Raw genomic sequence first — 13,159 nt, forward strand, 5'->3', positions numbered from 1 at the left:
TATATATATATATATATATATATATATATATATTGGCCAGTCCTGGGCTTGACCTAAAGGCCTGAGCACTGTCCTTGGACTTCCTCAAGGCTAGAGCTCTACCACTTGAGTCTCAGCACCACTTCCAGGTTTTTTCTATGTTTGTGGTACCGAGGAATCGAACCCAGGTCTTCGTGCATGCTAGGGAAGCACTCTACCACTAGGCCAAACTCCCGGCCCCTCTATATATATTTTATTGTAATTAATAGAGGGGTTACAGTTATATTCACGAGATAAAATGTGTATCACTTCACAAACATGGATACTCCTTCTCATGTTTTTGTTCTCATTTCCCTCCCTCCCCCTGTGTTCTTTTTTTTTTTGCCAGTCCTGGGCTTGAGCTCAAGGCCTGAGCACTGTCCTTGGACTTTCTCAAGGCTAGAGCTGTACCACTTGAGCCTCAGCACCACTTCCGGCTTTTTTTTTCCTATGTATGTGGTACTGAGGAATCGAACCCGGGTCTTTATGCATGCTAGGCAAGCACTTTAACCACTAGGCCAAACTCCGGGCCACCCCCCTCCCCATGTTCTTATATTTTCTAAATTAGTCATTGGTGTAGATGAAGGAATAAGTATATGCCTTACAGAATGTGTTTTCTAAATATATTTAGAAATCAAAATGATGTGTAAAATCAATGTGTTTACATTTCTAAATGTATTTACAAATCATGGTCTCAAATATCACAAATTGTGAAGCAGCTATGCTAAATTATCTTTCTAGTATTCGTATATTTGTATTATTATATTAGTATAACATCACAGAACTATTTTTGGCAAATTGGGAAAATTATATTGATATATTGTATAGATTATAAAGTGTATCAAATGTATTGTTAGAATTTTAGAGTTTGTTTAAAACAAGTTTACCTGTTCACAAAGCTTTTCATAAAATAATGAATGTACAATTTTAGTGAACACATAACAGTTTAAGTCTGTATGACAAAGGAATTTGTTGGATTTTAAAGATAAACTACTGCAAGGCTACCAGAGTGATCTGTTGGAAGAAATTAATTTCAACGTGAAAGTTTCACTGACTGCTGGTTCTCCCAATATTACAGTTGGTATGATAAATCTCTTTTGGTATATATCAAGTGAAATATAATTAGTACTCAAATTAAGCCTCAGAACTTTCGAATTTGATGTATAGTGAAAGACATTAAGTAAAGTCATTCATTTCCCTTATTTTGACTTCAGATTGTATAGAATAGTGTATTGAGAAATGTTCATTAAAAGGCATTTAACCAGAATTAAATTTAGTTTGAAAGTACATTTAAATACGTTGCCAAAATAATGTCCTTTAACTCCTGAGAATTATATACATGCTATATGTGTCATTTATGTGTTATCTACAACACGCATATAATCATATAACGTAAAGTTTGAGGCTGGTGGCTCCTGCTTGTAACCTTATATACGAAGGAACCTGAGATCTGAAGATTGCAGTTCAAAGCCAGTCTAGGCAAAAAGACTGTAAGACACCTATCTCCAATTAACCAGCAAAAAGCCCCAAGTGGAGGTATGCATAAGCTGTAGAGCATTAGCTTTTAGTGAAAAAGCTGAGCCAGAACGTGGGATCCTGAGTTCAAGCCATAGTACTAACATAAGCACAATAAAAATATCAGTTACATAGTAAGAAAAATTTATCACTAGATGTGATATGACAATCAGTACACAATTTGAGAGAAATTACAATGTGGTGATATTTTCCCAGCTTAAAATTCTTAAAAATACCAGGGATAAGTTGAAGTGTGCTAGATTGAGTTTCCTTCAGAATTAAGTATAGTTAGGCTGGGCAACAGTGGCTCATGTCTAAAATCCTAGTTACTCAGGAGGCTTAGATCTGAGGATCATGATAAAAGCCAGCCTGGGAAGGAAATTCTGTGAGACAATTATCTTCAATAAACTACCATAAAAAAGCTGAAAATGGAGCTGTGGCTCAAGTAGAACACTACCTTTGCGAGAAAAAAAAATACAGGACAGTGTTCATGCCCTGAGTTCAAACCCCAATACTGGCACCACAAAAAGTAGAATTATCTCATTTTGAATCTTCACAATTTTGATGATTTATTACTTTTCTAGCTCAATAATAGAAATTGAAAATTTAATGAAATAGTTAAAACATTATAATTACTGATTAGGAAATGATTCAACAAAATATAAGTTTTCCAGCAGATGCACTGTAATTTATTGGAGGTGCTATCATATTTTGTTTAAATTTTTTATTGTAATGTATAGAGGGGTTAGAGTTACATTTGTCAGGTAGTAGGTGCATTACTTCTCACACATTGGTACCCCTTCTCATGATTTTGTCTCCATTTCCATCCCCCCACCCCTCCCAATCATCTTGTTTTCCTCTTTCCTTTCCTATTTCAAAAAATTAAATAAATGTATATAAAATACGCCATGTAACAAAGTCAGATACAGTAACAATATGAGATTAACTAAAGGGCAGCAAAAGAGAAGAGAAATAACATAGTACATTAAGAACAACAACCACACAAGATAAAGCTTTTGTTTCCATATGGTGCTACCATCTTTTTAATGCTTCTATGAAGGCCTGGTCTTAGATGTCACAGGTGCAAAAAAGTAACATACAGCTAACTCACCCAAATATTGTGGCTAGCAGACTATATGAGTCTCTTTACCTCTCTGAACTTTATGAATCCAAAAATTCAGATAAGACTTTAGTTACCTCTATAAATTTTGAATTACTTTTCATTTTCATTTATATATCATCTTCTACTTTGCAACTTTAACCCTATGTTTTCTACTTACTTTCATGGTGATATTAATTAGTGGAACCAGCTAATCCAGAAGATGAATTTATTCCTATTACTGACATAGTGGATGAAGCATCATCAATTGAAGAGCAAGGATGTACTCTTGAGCCAATTGTCATGCCAGGTCAGAGTCATTTGTGTTACTTTTGTCTTTGATATACTAGTACCTTAATTCCCTAGAAGTATGTCAATAATCCGGTAGACACTATAGAAAGGTTTTAGTGTAGTAATAGCATTACTAGTAGAAAAAAGCGTGAAGGGGGCTGTGAGTGTGGCCTAATGGTAGAATGCTTGCCTAGCATGCTCATGCTCAAAGCCCTAGGTTCAAATCCTCAGTACCACCTACACAGAAAAAGCTAGAAGTGTTGCTGTGATTCAAATAGTAAAGCACTTCTCTTGAGCAAAAAAGCTCAAGACAATGCCCAGGCCCTGAGAGAGAGAGAGAGCGAGGAGAGCGAGCGAGAGCGAGCGAAGCGAGCGAGAGAGAGAGAGAGAGAGAGAGAGAGAGAGAGAGAGAGAGAGAGCGCAAATCAATCTTGTTCAAATCATATATCTGCAACAGGAAATTGGATAATTTAAAAACTGAGTTCACCTCAAGGTATTGAGATGTTATTGTGTATTGGGCAAAAAGCAATGAAGGAGATGACTCTCTTACATTTGAAGAATTTTGGTCAGCCCCAGGCATTCCTGCAATTCCAGCACATAGGAGGCTGAGGAAGGAATGTCATGAATTCAAGACCAGCCCAGGCTGCACAGCAAGGGGCCCAGTTTAGAACACATAATAAAGCCTCATCTGGGAAAAAAAGGAATGAAAAGAAAGAAAAGTTTCAACTTGATTATGATTAATACATAATCAGTAAATATAAAAAAGGAAAATAAAGGGCTAGGAATGTGGCTTAGTGGTAGAGTGCTTGCCTAGCATGCAGGAAGCCCTGGGTTCAATTTCTTGGTACCACATATATAGAAAAAGTCAGAAGTGGTGCTGTGGCTCAAGTGATAGAGTGCTAGCCTTGAGAAAGCCCAACGACAGTGTTTATGCTCTGAGTTCAAGCCCCAGTAATGGCAAAAATAAAAATATTTTCTTGGGGCCAGGAATTTGGCCTAGTGGTAAGAGTGTTTTCCTAGCATGCACGAAGAACTGGGTTTGATTCCTTGGTACAGAATACATAGAAAAAGCTGGAAATGGTGCTATGGCTCAAGTGGTAGAGCTCTAGCCTTGAGAAAGCTCAGGGACAGTTCCTAGGCCCTGAGTTCAAGCCCCAGAACTGGCAAACAAAGCAAAACAAAATGATAGAGGTACAATGCTGTTTTTCATTTAACTGGAAATGTTTTACACATTTTTGGCACTAAAATGAGTTTGAATATAATATATCACTAGGTCTTTTAGGACACATCTAACTTTAACACTATAATAATATTACATAATTTGAGTTTATAAGCTAAGGTATGATAGAAATAAAATATTCAAAGTTTTTTTTTCCTTGACTTTAATTCTGAGCCTCCACAGTAGTAGTGGAAAAGTCAATCCTCTGAGCTGTCCTCCCTGAATTAACAAAGATAGTACTAAAGTTTGGGGAAAATGTGAAGGACAGGATATAAACCTCTGGTCACAGTCAAACCACTTCATTGTACCAACTACACAGCCAGTACAGCTACACAGCCAGCTGCTTGAGGACCTTTTGTTCTCAGGATTCTACTAAAGCAGATTCCTGGGCCTCCTAGCTCCATCCGAACTCAGATTTGTATCTGGGAGATTTAATCCTCTCCATTTCAGCTTTACTAAACAAAAGCTAGCTTCAGTTTTCTTCCTTGTACATTTCCTTAAAGGGATTAAATCTTATGTACCTAGCTAGCTGCCTACTCTGAATTTATATATGATTTTCACTAGGAGAGGAAAATTAAACAAGATCAATACAAATTAGTGTTTCAAAAAGTTATACTTAGTTGGGCACTGGTGGCTCAGAGCTGAGGATTGAGGTTCAGAGCCAATCTCGGCAAGAAAGTCCATGAGATCATACTTCCAATTAACCACTAAAAAGCTGAGTAGACATATGCCTTTAGTGGTACAGTGCTAGCCTTGAGGAACAAAGCAAAACAAAGTATCTAGTACAAACCCCTGGATTTCTCTCTCTCATCTCTCTCTCTCTCTCTCCTCTCTCTCTCTCTCTCTCTCTCTCTCTCTCTCTCTCTCCTCCCTCCCTCCCTCCCCTCCCTCCCTCCCTCCCTCCCTCCCTCTCTCTCTCTCTCTCTCTCTCTCTCTCTCTCTCTCTCTCTCTCTCTCTCTCTCTCTCTCTCTCTCTCACACACACACACACACAGAGTTATCCTAGAACTCAAATTTTTTACAGAGCCTCCAAATAGTTTAACTTCTCTCTCAGTGTAACCTCTGCTCCATGTTTGCTCATTTGGACCTACTGGTCCACACAGTAGGCAACAAATCTCTCTTAAGCATTTTTTGCCAGTCCTGGGCTTGGGCTCAGGGCCTGAGCACTGTCCTTGGACTTTCTCAAGGCTAGAGCTCTACCACTTGAGCCTCAGCACCACTTCCAGCTTTTTTCAATGTATGTGGTACCAAGGAATTGAACCTGGGTCTTCGTGCATGCTAGGCAAGCACTCTACCACTAGGCCAAACTCCCGGCCCATCTCCTAAGCATTTTTATACAAGAGCTTCAATAATTAGCAGGTCTTGGTCTCTCGGACAGTCTATCTGTGCAAACACATGCAAAGTTTATTGTCAGAGAATAGGAGGATTTTTCTTCCAATTTGATTTTTGCAGGAACAGTGTGTCACATACTTCTTAAATAGGTACTGTCTGAATATAGTGGTACAAGGTTGTACAACCAATCACACTTGTGATTATTATATTTAAGCCATCACTGAGAAAAAGAAGAGCAAAAGGAAGAAAAAAGTCAGAGATCAAGACACAACTATTAGTAAGAAAGAGATGCTTAAACGTATTTCTTCCTTTGAGAACACACCAGCTCATTTGAGATTTTTAATGCCTAAGGGAAGATTAGTTGTCTTGAACAAGACACAAACTCCAAAGACTCTTCTATCAACTCCTTGCCAGTATTTAATTCATGATGACTTGAAAAATGTAAGCCTCCATTCTTTTACAATAAGTATACTGTTTATAAATCAATCATCAGTCCATATTTAGAACAGAAATAGAACTTGTGAAATGACACCCTTCATTTTAATTTGAGTATGTGAAGATGGATTATATTTTTTACTTTAGCCCACATATACTTGTGTTTTGTTGTATTGTTTTACTAATACAAAAAGGAAATTAAAATGCATCTTTTTACAGTTGTTTGCAAGTTTCCGTCAGCCCAGTCGCTTGAAACGTGAAACGTCAGTACAGAAGGTGCCAGTAAAGGAAAAAGTGAAAAACAGAAAGAAAGGTGAGATAACCTAATTCTGCTTATATGGAGGAGAATTTCGTGGAATCAAGGACTCTTATACTCCAGAACAAAAATGAGACCCAATATTCTATATTTTCAACTATAAATACTATATTTAGAAGAGTAGTATAACTTAAAATATTAACTTCAATTTGACATTTTTCCCTGTTTTGTTTTTGTTTTTTTTTTGCATTAAGAATACCCCCAGTGAGTGTATTAAAAGGAAGAAATAAATCCAGAACTTAGAAGACTGAGACCTAGAAGATTATAGTTCAATATCTGCCTGTACAGAAAAGTTCACTAGACTCTGATAGGTGCTAGTGGCTCAAACCTGTAATCCTAGTCACTCAGAAGGCTGAGATCTGAGGATCACGGTTCAAAGCTAGCCTGGATAGAAAAGTCTGTGAGACTCTTTAGCTATAAGTACAAGAAAGCTAGCAATGGAGCTGTGGCTCAAAGTCATTGTCAGCTTAGGAAACTTGAGGCCTTGAGGTCAAACCCTAGTCCTTCAAACTAATAAAAAGATGAAGCTGTGAGGCATGTAGGTTTTACAACTACATGCTTTTGGTAGGTGAAAATACAGAGTACAATAGTCTTAGGCTATCCCAGGAAAAATGTCATCGAGACCCCCATCCTAACAATGAAGCTGAAGTTTGTTGCTCACACCTCTGTTCTCTGCTACAGATAAGCATGGTTGGGAGGATTTAGTACTGAAGACAGTCCAGGCAAAAAGCATATAATGATTCTCTTTAATACAACTAACTTGAAAAATCAGACAGGCATAAGAACTGTGTTTATACAATAAAATTAACTCAGGCATAGCTATCACCATCCACTGATCATGGAAGACTAATTATCTTGATTGTTGGATTGATTATAAATACAGCCTGCTTATGTGGTGAATGATTCTCCTGTCCCCATCACGCTTCATGAAGACACTAGAAACCACTGATAATGCACCCAAGTCAGCTTGATGTACCCATGTTGTCTTGTGAGTAAGTGTGTGAGTGTGGAGGGGCTGGTGGTGAGGATGAGCTGTGAGTTGACTGGAAGGGGAAGGGAAGAGACTTCAAGGAGACCAAAGAAAGTTTGAGCACTCTTTGCTTGTATCTTTGGATTTCAAATCGTTTACCTGAAGACTTCTTAGGAAACCATATCCCAATTCCAATCTGAAAATGTGTTGGTGAAATATTCTTTACTTCCTTCCTAATTCAGAGATCTTGAAGAGGAAAAGCACAAATACCCAGGAAGAGCTTAATCAGCCCCAAATTAAGAAGCATGTGACTGACGTAAATATAGATCACTCTCATTGTATCGAGGTAAATATGAACTTTGTGGTAAGATAATCAGAAAGAATCATAATGTTGTTCAAGCATAGCTATAGAAAAGGAACATTGAGATTTTGATAAATCTTCTTACATGTGCAGTGCATGTTTCATCTCTTATCATTTTTCAAGTTTTTTAAAAAAGTAATAGTGGTAACAGCAGATCTTACGGGAGTTTCATCTGCAAGGAACTCTTCTCTAGGAGTTTGGGTTAGTGAGTTACAAAGTAGTTTTACACTGAAATATCATTTTGTGTGATACGTCCAAAAATGATTTCTACACTTAAATCTGTCTATGAGCAGAATACCATGAGGCCCTCTATTTACCGTGTCATAGAATCTTTTTAGGAGCCTAGCCAATAAATCTTTGTTTTACTTATCATCCTAAATTAACCCTTCTTTCCTTAAATTAGTTATGTTTTATTTTTTTAATTTTTTTCATTGTCGGGGTAATGTATAGAGTGGGTTATAGTTACATTCGCCAGGTAGTAGGTGCACTACTTCTCACACATTAACACTCCTCATGTTTTTGTCCCCATTTCCCTCCGCCAACCCCCTCCCAATCATTTTATTTTCTCCCCTTTCCTTTCCTATTTCAAATAAACAAATAAATGTACATACAATATACCAGGTAACAAAGTCAGATACAGTAACAATATGAGATTAACCAAAGGGCAGCAAAAGAGAAATAACACAGTACATTAAGAACAACAATCACACAAGATAAAGCTCTTATTTCCATATCCTAGAGATCCTTTCATTTAGTCTCATCCTATATGACCTTATGAACCTGTTTTGAGCTATTGTAATCCTCTGCTTAAATTAGTATGTTTTAGACTTTCTCATTATCTTGTCTTGTAATCTTTTTATCTTTCTTTTTTATTGTAATTAATAGAAGGGTTGCATTATATTCGCCAGATGGAAGGTGCATTTCTTCACAAACATTGGTATCCCTTCTCATGTTTTTGTCCCCATTTCCATCTCCCCTCCCCCTCCCCGAAGCTATCTTTCTTTTGTTAAATATATTTTTATTGTAATTAATATAATTTTTGCCAGTTGTGGGGTTTTAAATAATTTTTTATTTTAGTGTATAGAGGGGTTACAGTTATATATTCCAGATAGAAGGTGCATTACTTCTCATACATTAATATCCCTTCTTATGTTACATTCATCAGGTAGTGGGTACGTTACTTCCTGAACATTGATACCCTGTTCCCATGCCACCAGTGCTTTAAAATGTCAGACAGAATATTCTGGAACTCTCTATGATACCATGTTGGAGTCCATACAATCAAAAACACTGAAGAAATAGCTGGTCTTCAGAGCAGCATATAAAACTAGACAAACAGAGGGCACGTGATATAAAGGTGACACAAATGTTACTGAGTGGGCTGGTCAGAGCCAGCCTAAGAAAAATTACCAGAAAAGATCATCTCCACCATTTCTCTGCTCCCAAACCTTTTATGGCCAAGGCATTTTTTTTGGTCAATCCTAATGCTTGAACTCAGCGTCTGGAGGCTATTCCTGAGCTTTTTTTTCTCTCAAGGCTACTGCTCTGTTACTTGAGGCACACTTCTACTTCTGGCTTTTTGTTGATTAATTGGAGATAAGAATCTCATGGACTTTCCTGCCCTGGCTGGCTTCAAACTGTGATTCCCAGATCTTAGCTTGCCAAGTGCTAGTGATTACAGGCATGAACCACTGATACTCTGCTGGACCATGCTTTTTATCAGATCAATCAACACCTTTCCTATGCCTTTTATGTTCTCAGTCTCTAAGGTGTTAGTTCGTAAGGGATTGGAGTAGATTCTTATAAAGGGATTTCAATTTTGCACTTTTCAATGCTGAGGTATTTCTGAAGTGGTTAAGGTTTCAAGACTGAACAGAACAAACCGATTGAGATAGCTCACAGGACAGAGAGGCAGCGAATCCTCCTCCCCCTCCCACCTCCCCCCTCTCCTCCCCTCCCCCTCCCCTCCTTCATCCTCCTCCTCCCCTCCCCCTCCCCTCCTTCCTCCTCCTCCCTCCCCTCCCCCTCCCCTCCCTTCCTCCTCCCCCTCCCCTCCTCCTCCCCTCCTTCCTCCTCCCCTTCCCCTTCCCCTTCCCATTCCTCTCCTCCTCCTCCTCCTCCTCCTCCTCCTCCTCCTCCTCCTCCTCCTCCCTCCTCCTCCTCCTTCTTCTTCTTCTTCTTCTTCTTCTTCTTCTTCTTCTTCTTCTTCTTCTCATAAGGAGGAATCCTTGAAATCTGAAAGTTTCCTAAGCCAGTTATAACAAATCAGTACTCACCTATTACTTTTAGAACTTATATATGACCATGATTTACAGTGCAGTGTTTTCATAGGTTTATATTTAATTTTGTCAATATTGACCAGGACTAGGAGTGTCTTGCCTGAAAGTGGCTCTTGCTGAGTTTACTTTTGGAAGTATAGAAAGGCACCATCATCAATAAAGAATGCAGAATGTCCTGTTTGGGTCTTCTCATTTGTATAGAGAGTATAGGTACAAATCAGTACTAATTGATGTAATTAGTATTAGTTTGTCCTCATCATTGTGAGAGTGTAAGCTCTACTTGCCAGGATTTGATGTCATGGTTATGCTTCATGTATCAGCTAATACTGGGTTTGGCAACAGTAAATATTTAGCACGGATTGCTTAAATAAGTTGTTTTCCAATCACTCAGCAGAATTTACAGCCCAGTGAAAAAAAGGAGGCAAACACATCTAATCAAAGAGCACACCAGATATTAAAGACATTGCGGGTAAGATGCTTAAGTTGTAAATTTTTCATATGTTACTGAGGTATGGTAAACAGGTAGTAAACTATACATGCCGAAATATAGAATGATATATTAGGTAAGTTTGGACTTATGTATATACCTTATGTATATATTACACTGTCAATCTCAGAAGTTTCCCGTGTTCCTTCCCTTATCCTTCCCAAGCAGCTATTGATGTACTTTTGCTTCCTGTCATTCTTATCATTTTCTGGAAGTTTATGAATTCATTCTGGTTTCTACACACTCTTTCCAAAGTGTTCCTCCCAAATCCATTCCTTTTTTCCATTTAAGATTACATATTTTGGCCGGGAGTTTGGCCTAGTTGTAGTGTGCTTGCCTAGCATGCAGGAAGCCCTGGTTCGATTCCTCGGTAACACATACATAGAAAAAGCTGGAAGTGGTGCTGTGCCTGAAGTGGTAGAGCTCTAGCCTTGAGAAAGCCAAAAGACAGTGCTCAGGCCCTGAGTTCAAGTCCTAGTACTGAAAATAAAAAGATTACAGATTTTACTCAAATGTCTTGTGGATATTTCATTATCTGCTTTCATTTACGTGTGAGACAACAGCACACTGATCTGGACATTCTACACACAGGTAGGGCAATCAGAGCAGCCATTAAATCTACTGCCTAGGCAGCAGAAGCATGAGGGCAATGGTTTGGAATCCACCAGGACGCAAGGTAGACTTGGTCTGTCATTGAGCAGATGGGGATATCCCTTAATCCCTATTTGTGGTCTGATCCCTCTCATTCCCCTCAGACAGTATTTGTGTTCCAAGACTAGAACCTCAGTGGCATCTCCAGAAAGAAGCCTTTCACTTCATGTCTCGTGCCTAGTGGTCTCTAGTTCTGTGAGACTGTGGAGTGGACACAGGGTTTACCTCCTCTCAAGGAACTACATTTTCAGTGTCTCCCTTCAGTCTACCCAAGACTCTCTAGTGCGTCAGAGTCCTGACTTTTCTCAAGGGTCTACAGCACAAATCAGTTTGTTTTTTTCCTATCTTTTTTTTTTATTGTAATTAGTAAAAGGGTTACATGATATTTGCCAGATAGAAGGTGCATTAATTCACATACATTGATACCCTTTCACATGTCTTGGTACCCATTTCCCTCCCCCCCACACCCCCCACCCGTCTTGGTTTTCCCCCCTTCCCTATCAAATTTCAAATATCCAAATACAAATAAATTCAATATATCAGATAACAAAGTGAGATACTATACCAATATGAGATAACCAAGGGACAGCAAAGGAGATGAGAGACAACATAGTACATTAAGGACAACAATCATTCATTATATGGCTTTTGTTTCACTATCCTGGAGGTCCTTTCAATTAGCTTCACATTATATGGCCTTATGTATCAAGATTTTGCTCTATTGCAGATCTCTGCTAGTAGAGCCCAAGGTTTCTACTGATTATGACAAATGAGGGAAACCATTGAGCCTAAGTTCCTTTGAGTCTGGCTTACTTCACTTAATATGATTTTTTCTAAGTCTTTCCATTTCCTAACAAATGGGGCGATGTCATTCTTTCTGACAGCAGCATAGAATTCCATTGTGTACAAATACCACAACTTGTTGATCCACTCATCAACTGAGGGACATCTAGGTTGGTTCCATATCTTTGCTAGGGTGAATAGTGCTGCAATGAACATTGTTGTGCTAGTGGATTTAGTATGTCCTTGTTTCTGGATGGTTGGGTAAATGCCAAGTAGTGGAATTGCTGGGTCATAGGGGAGTTCTATGTTTAGCCTTTTGAGGCACTGCCACACTGCTTTCCATAGTGGTTGAATGAGTTTGCACTCCCACCAACAGTGTAGTAGTGATCCCTCCTGGCCACATCCCCTCCAGCATCTGTTGTTATTCGTTTTCTTGATCCTGGCCATTCTAACTGGAGTGAGGTGGAATCTTAGAGTTGTTTGGATTTGCATTTCTTTTATGACCAGAGATGTTGAGCATTTCTTCAGCTTCCTTTACTCTAGTCACTTTGCGCTCTCTCTCTCTCTCTCTCTCTCTCTCTCTCTCTCTCTCTCTCTCTCTCTCTCTCTCTCTCTCTCTCTATCTCTCCCCTCCCTCCCTCCCTCCCTCCCTCTCCCTCTTCCTTCCTTCCTTCCTTCCTTCCTTCCTTCCTTCCTTCCTATCTTTCTTCCCTTTTCCCTTTTTTTGTGTCCTCATCCTTTTAATCACCTTTCTATTCTTTTACCTTCACTATAGATTTGTGAAGGGAACATAAATAAATCTTGTGAAATAATCTACTAAGGGTTGTTCCAAGAATATTTAAAACAAAAAAAGTGCCCCAAAGGAAAAAGCCACCCAAATATCATCCATCTCTCAGGAGAATAAAGAAATGAAGGTTGACTATGTTACCTCTAAAGGATGATGCCCTTAGGCTGGATCTTTGGTTAAGATAAAGCACAAAGGAGCTTTTCCCTTATTACTCAGTTAGGTGTTATGGTCTGTTAAAAACTTATGATATTTCTGGACAGGAGCTTGGCCTACTGGTGGAGTGCTTGCCTAGCATGCACAAAGATCTGGTTTTGATTCCTTGGAACCACATACATAGAAAAAGCCGGAAGTGGTGCTGTGGCTCAAGGAAAGCCAAGGACAGAGCTCAGACACTGAGTTCCAGCCCCAGGACTGGCAACAAAAACTTATGATATTTCTAAAATCTTTTTTTTGTGTGATAAACATATGGATACTAACCTGTATATATTAGCATAGTTATAACTAAAAAGCACAGATGTTATAACTAAAAAGCACAGATGTAAGAGTCATACTCCAGCTATTAGACTTCATTAATGGAATTATCTTCAGCTATTATTATATTTTTATGTTTGGATTA

At 38.6% G+C, this 13,159-nt stretch overlaps 1 protein-coding gene across 1 annotated transcript in view; it reads left to right on the forward strand.

Moving 5' to 3' along the window:
- Positions 1 to 7,568, forward strand: part of LOC150041433 (double-strand-break repair protein rad21-like protein 1) — a 32,779-nt gene extending 25,211 nt beyond the window's left edge. Inside the window, exons 7-11 of the mRNA XM_090327158.1 lie at positions 1,004 to 1,099; positions 2,835 to 2,942; positions 5,689 to 5,915; positions 6,129 to 6,222; positions 7,438 to 7,568. Coding sequence (XP_090183284.1) covers positions 1,004 to 1,099; positions 2,835 to 2,942; positions 5,689 to 5,915; positions 6,129 to 6,222; positions 7,438 to 7,568 — 656 coding nt within the window. The remainder of the gene's footprint in view (positions 1 to 1,003; positions 1,100 to 2,834; positions 2,943 to 5,688; positions 5,916 to 6,128; positions 6,223 to 7,437) is intronic.
- Positions 7,569 to 13,159: the final 5,591 nt, after the last annotated feature.

Source organism: Megascapheus bottae, chromosome X (assembly GCF_031878675.1).
Source record: "Megascapheus bottae isolate mThoBot1 chromosome X, mThoBot2.hap1, whole genome shotgun sequence".
Classification (NCBI taxonomy): Eukaryota; Metazoa; Chordata; class Mammalia; order Rodentia; family Geomyidae; genus Megascapheus; species Megascapheus bottae.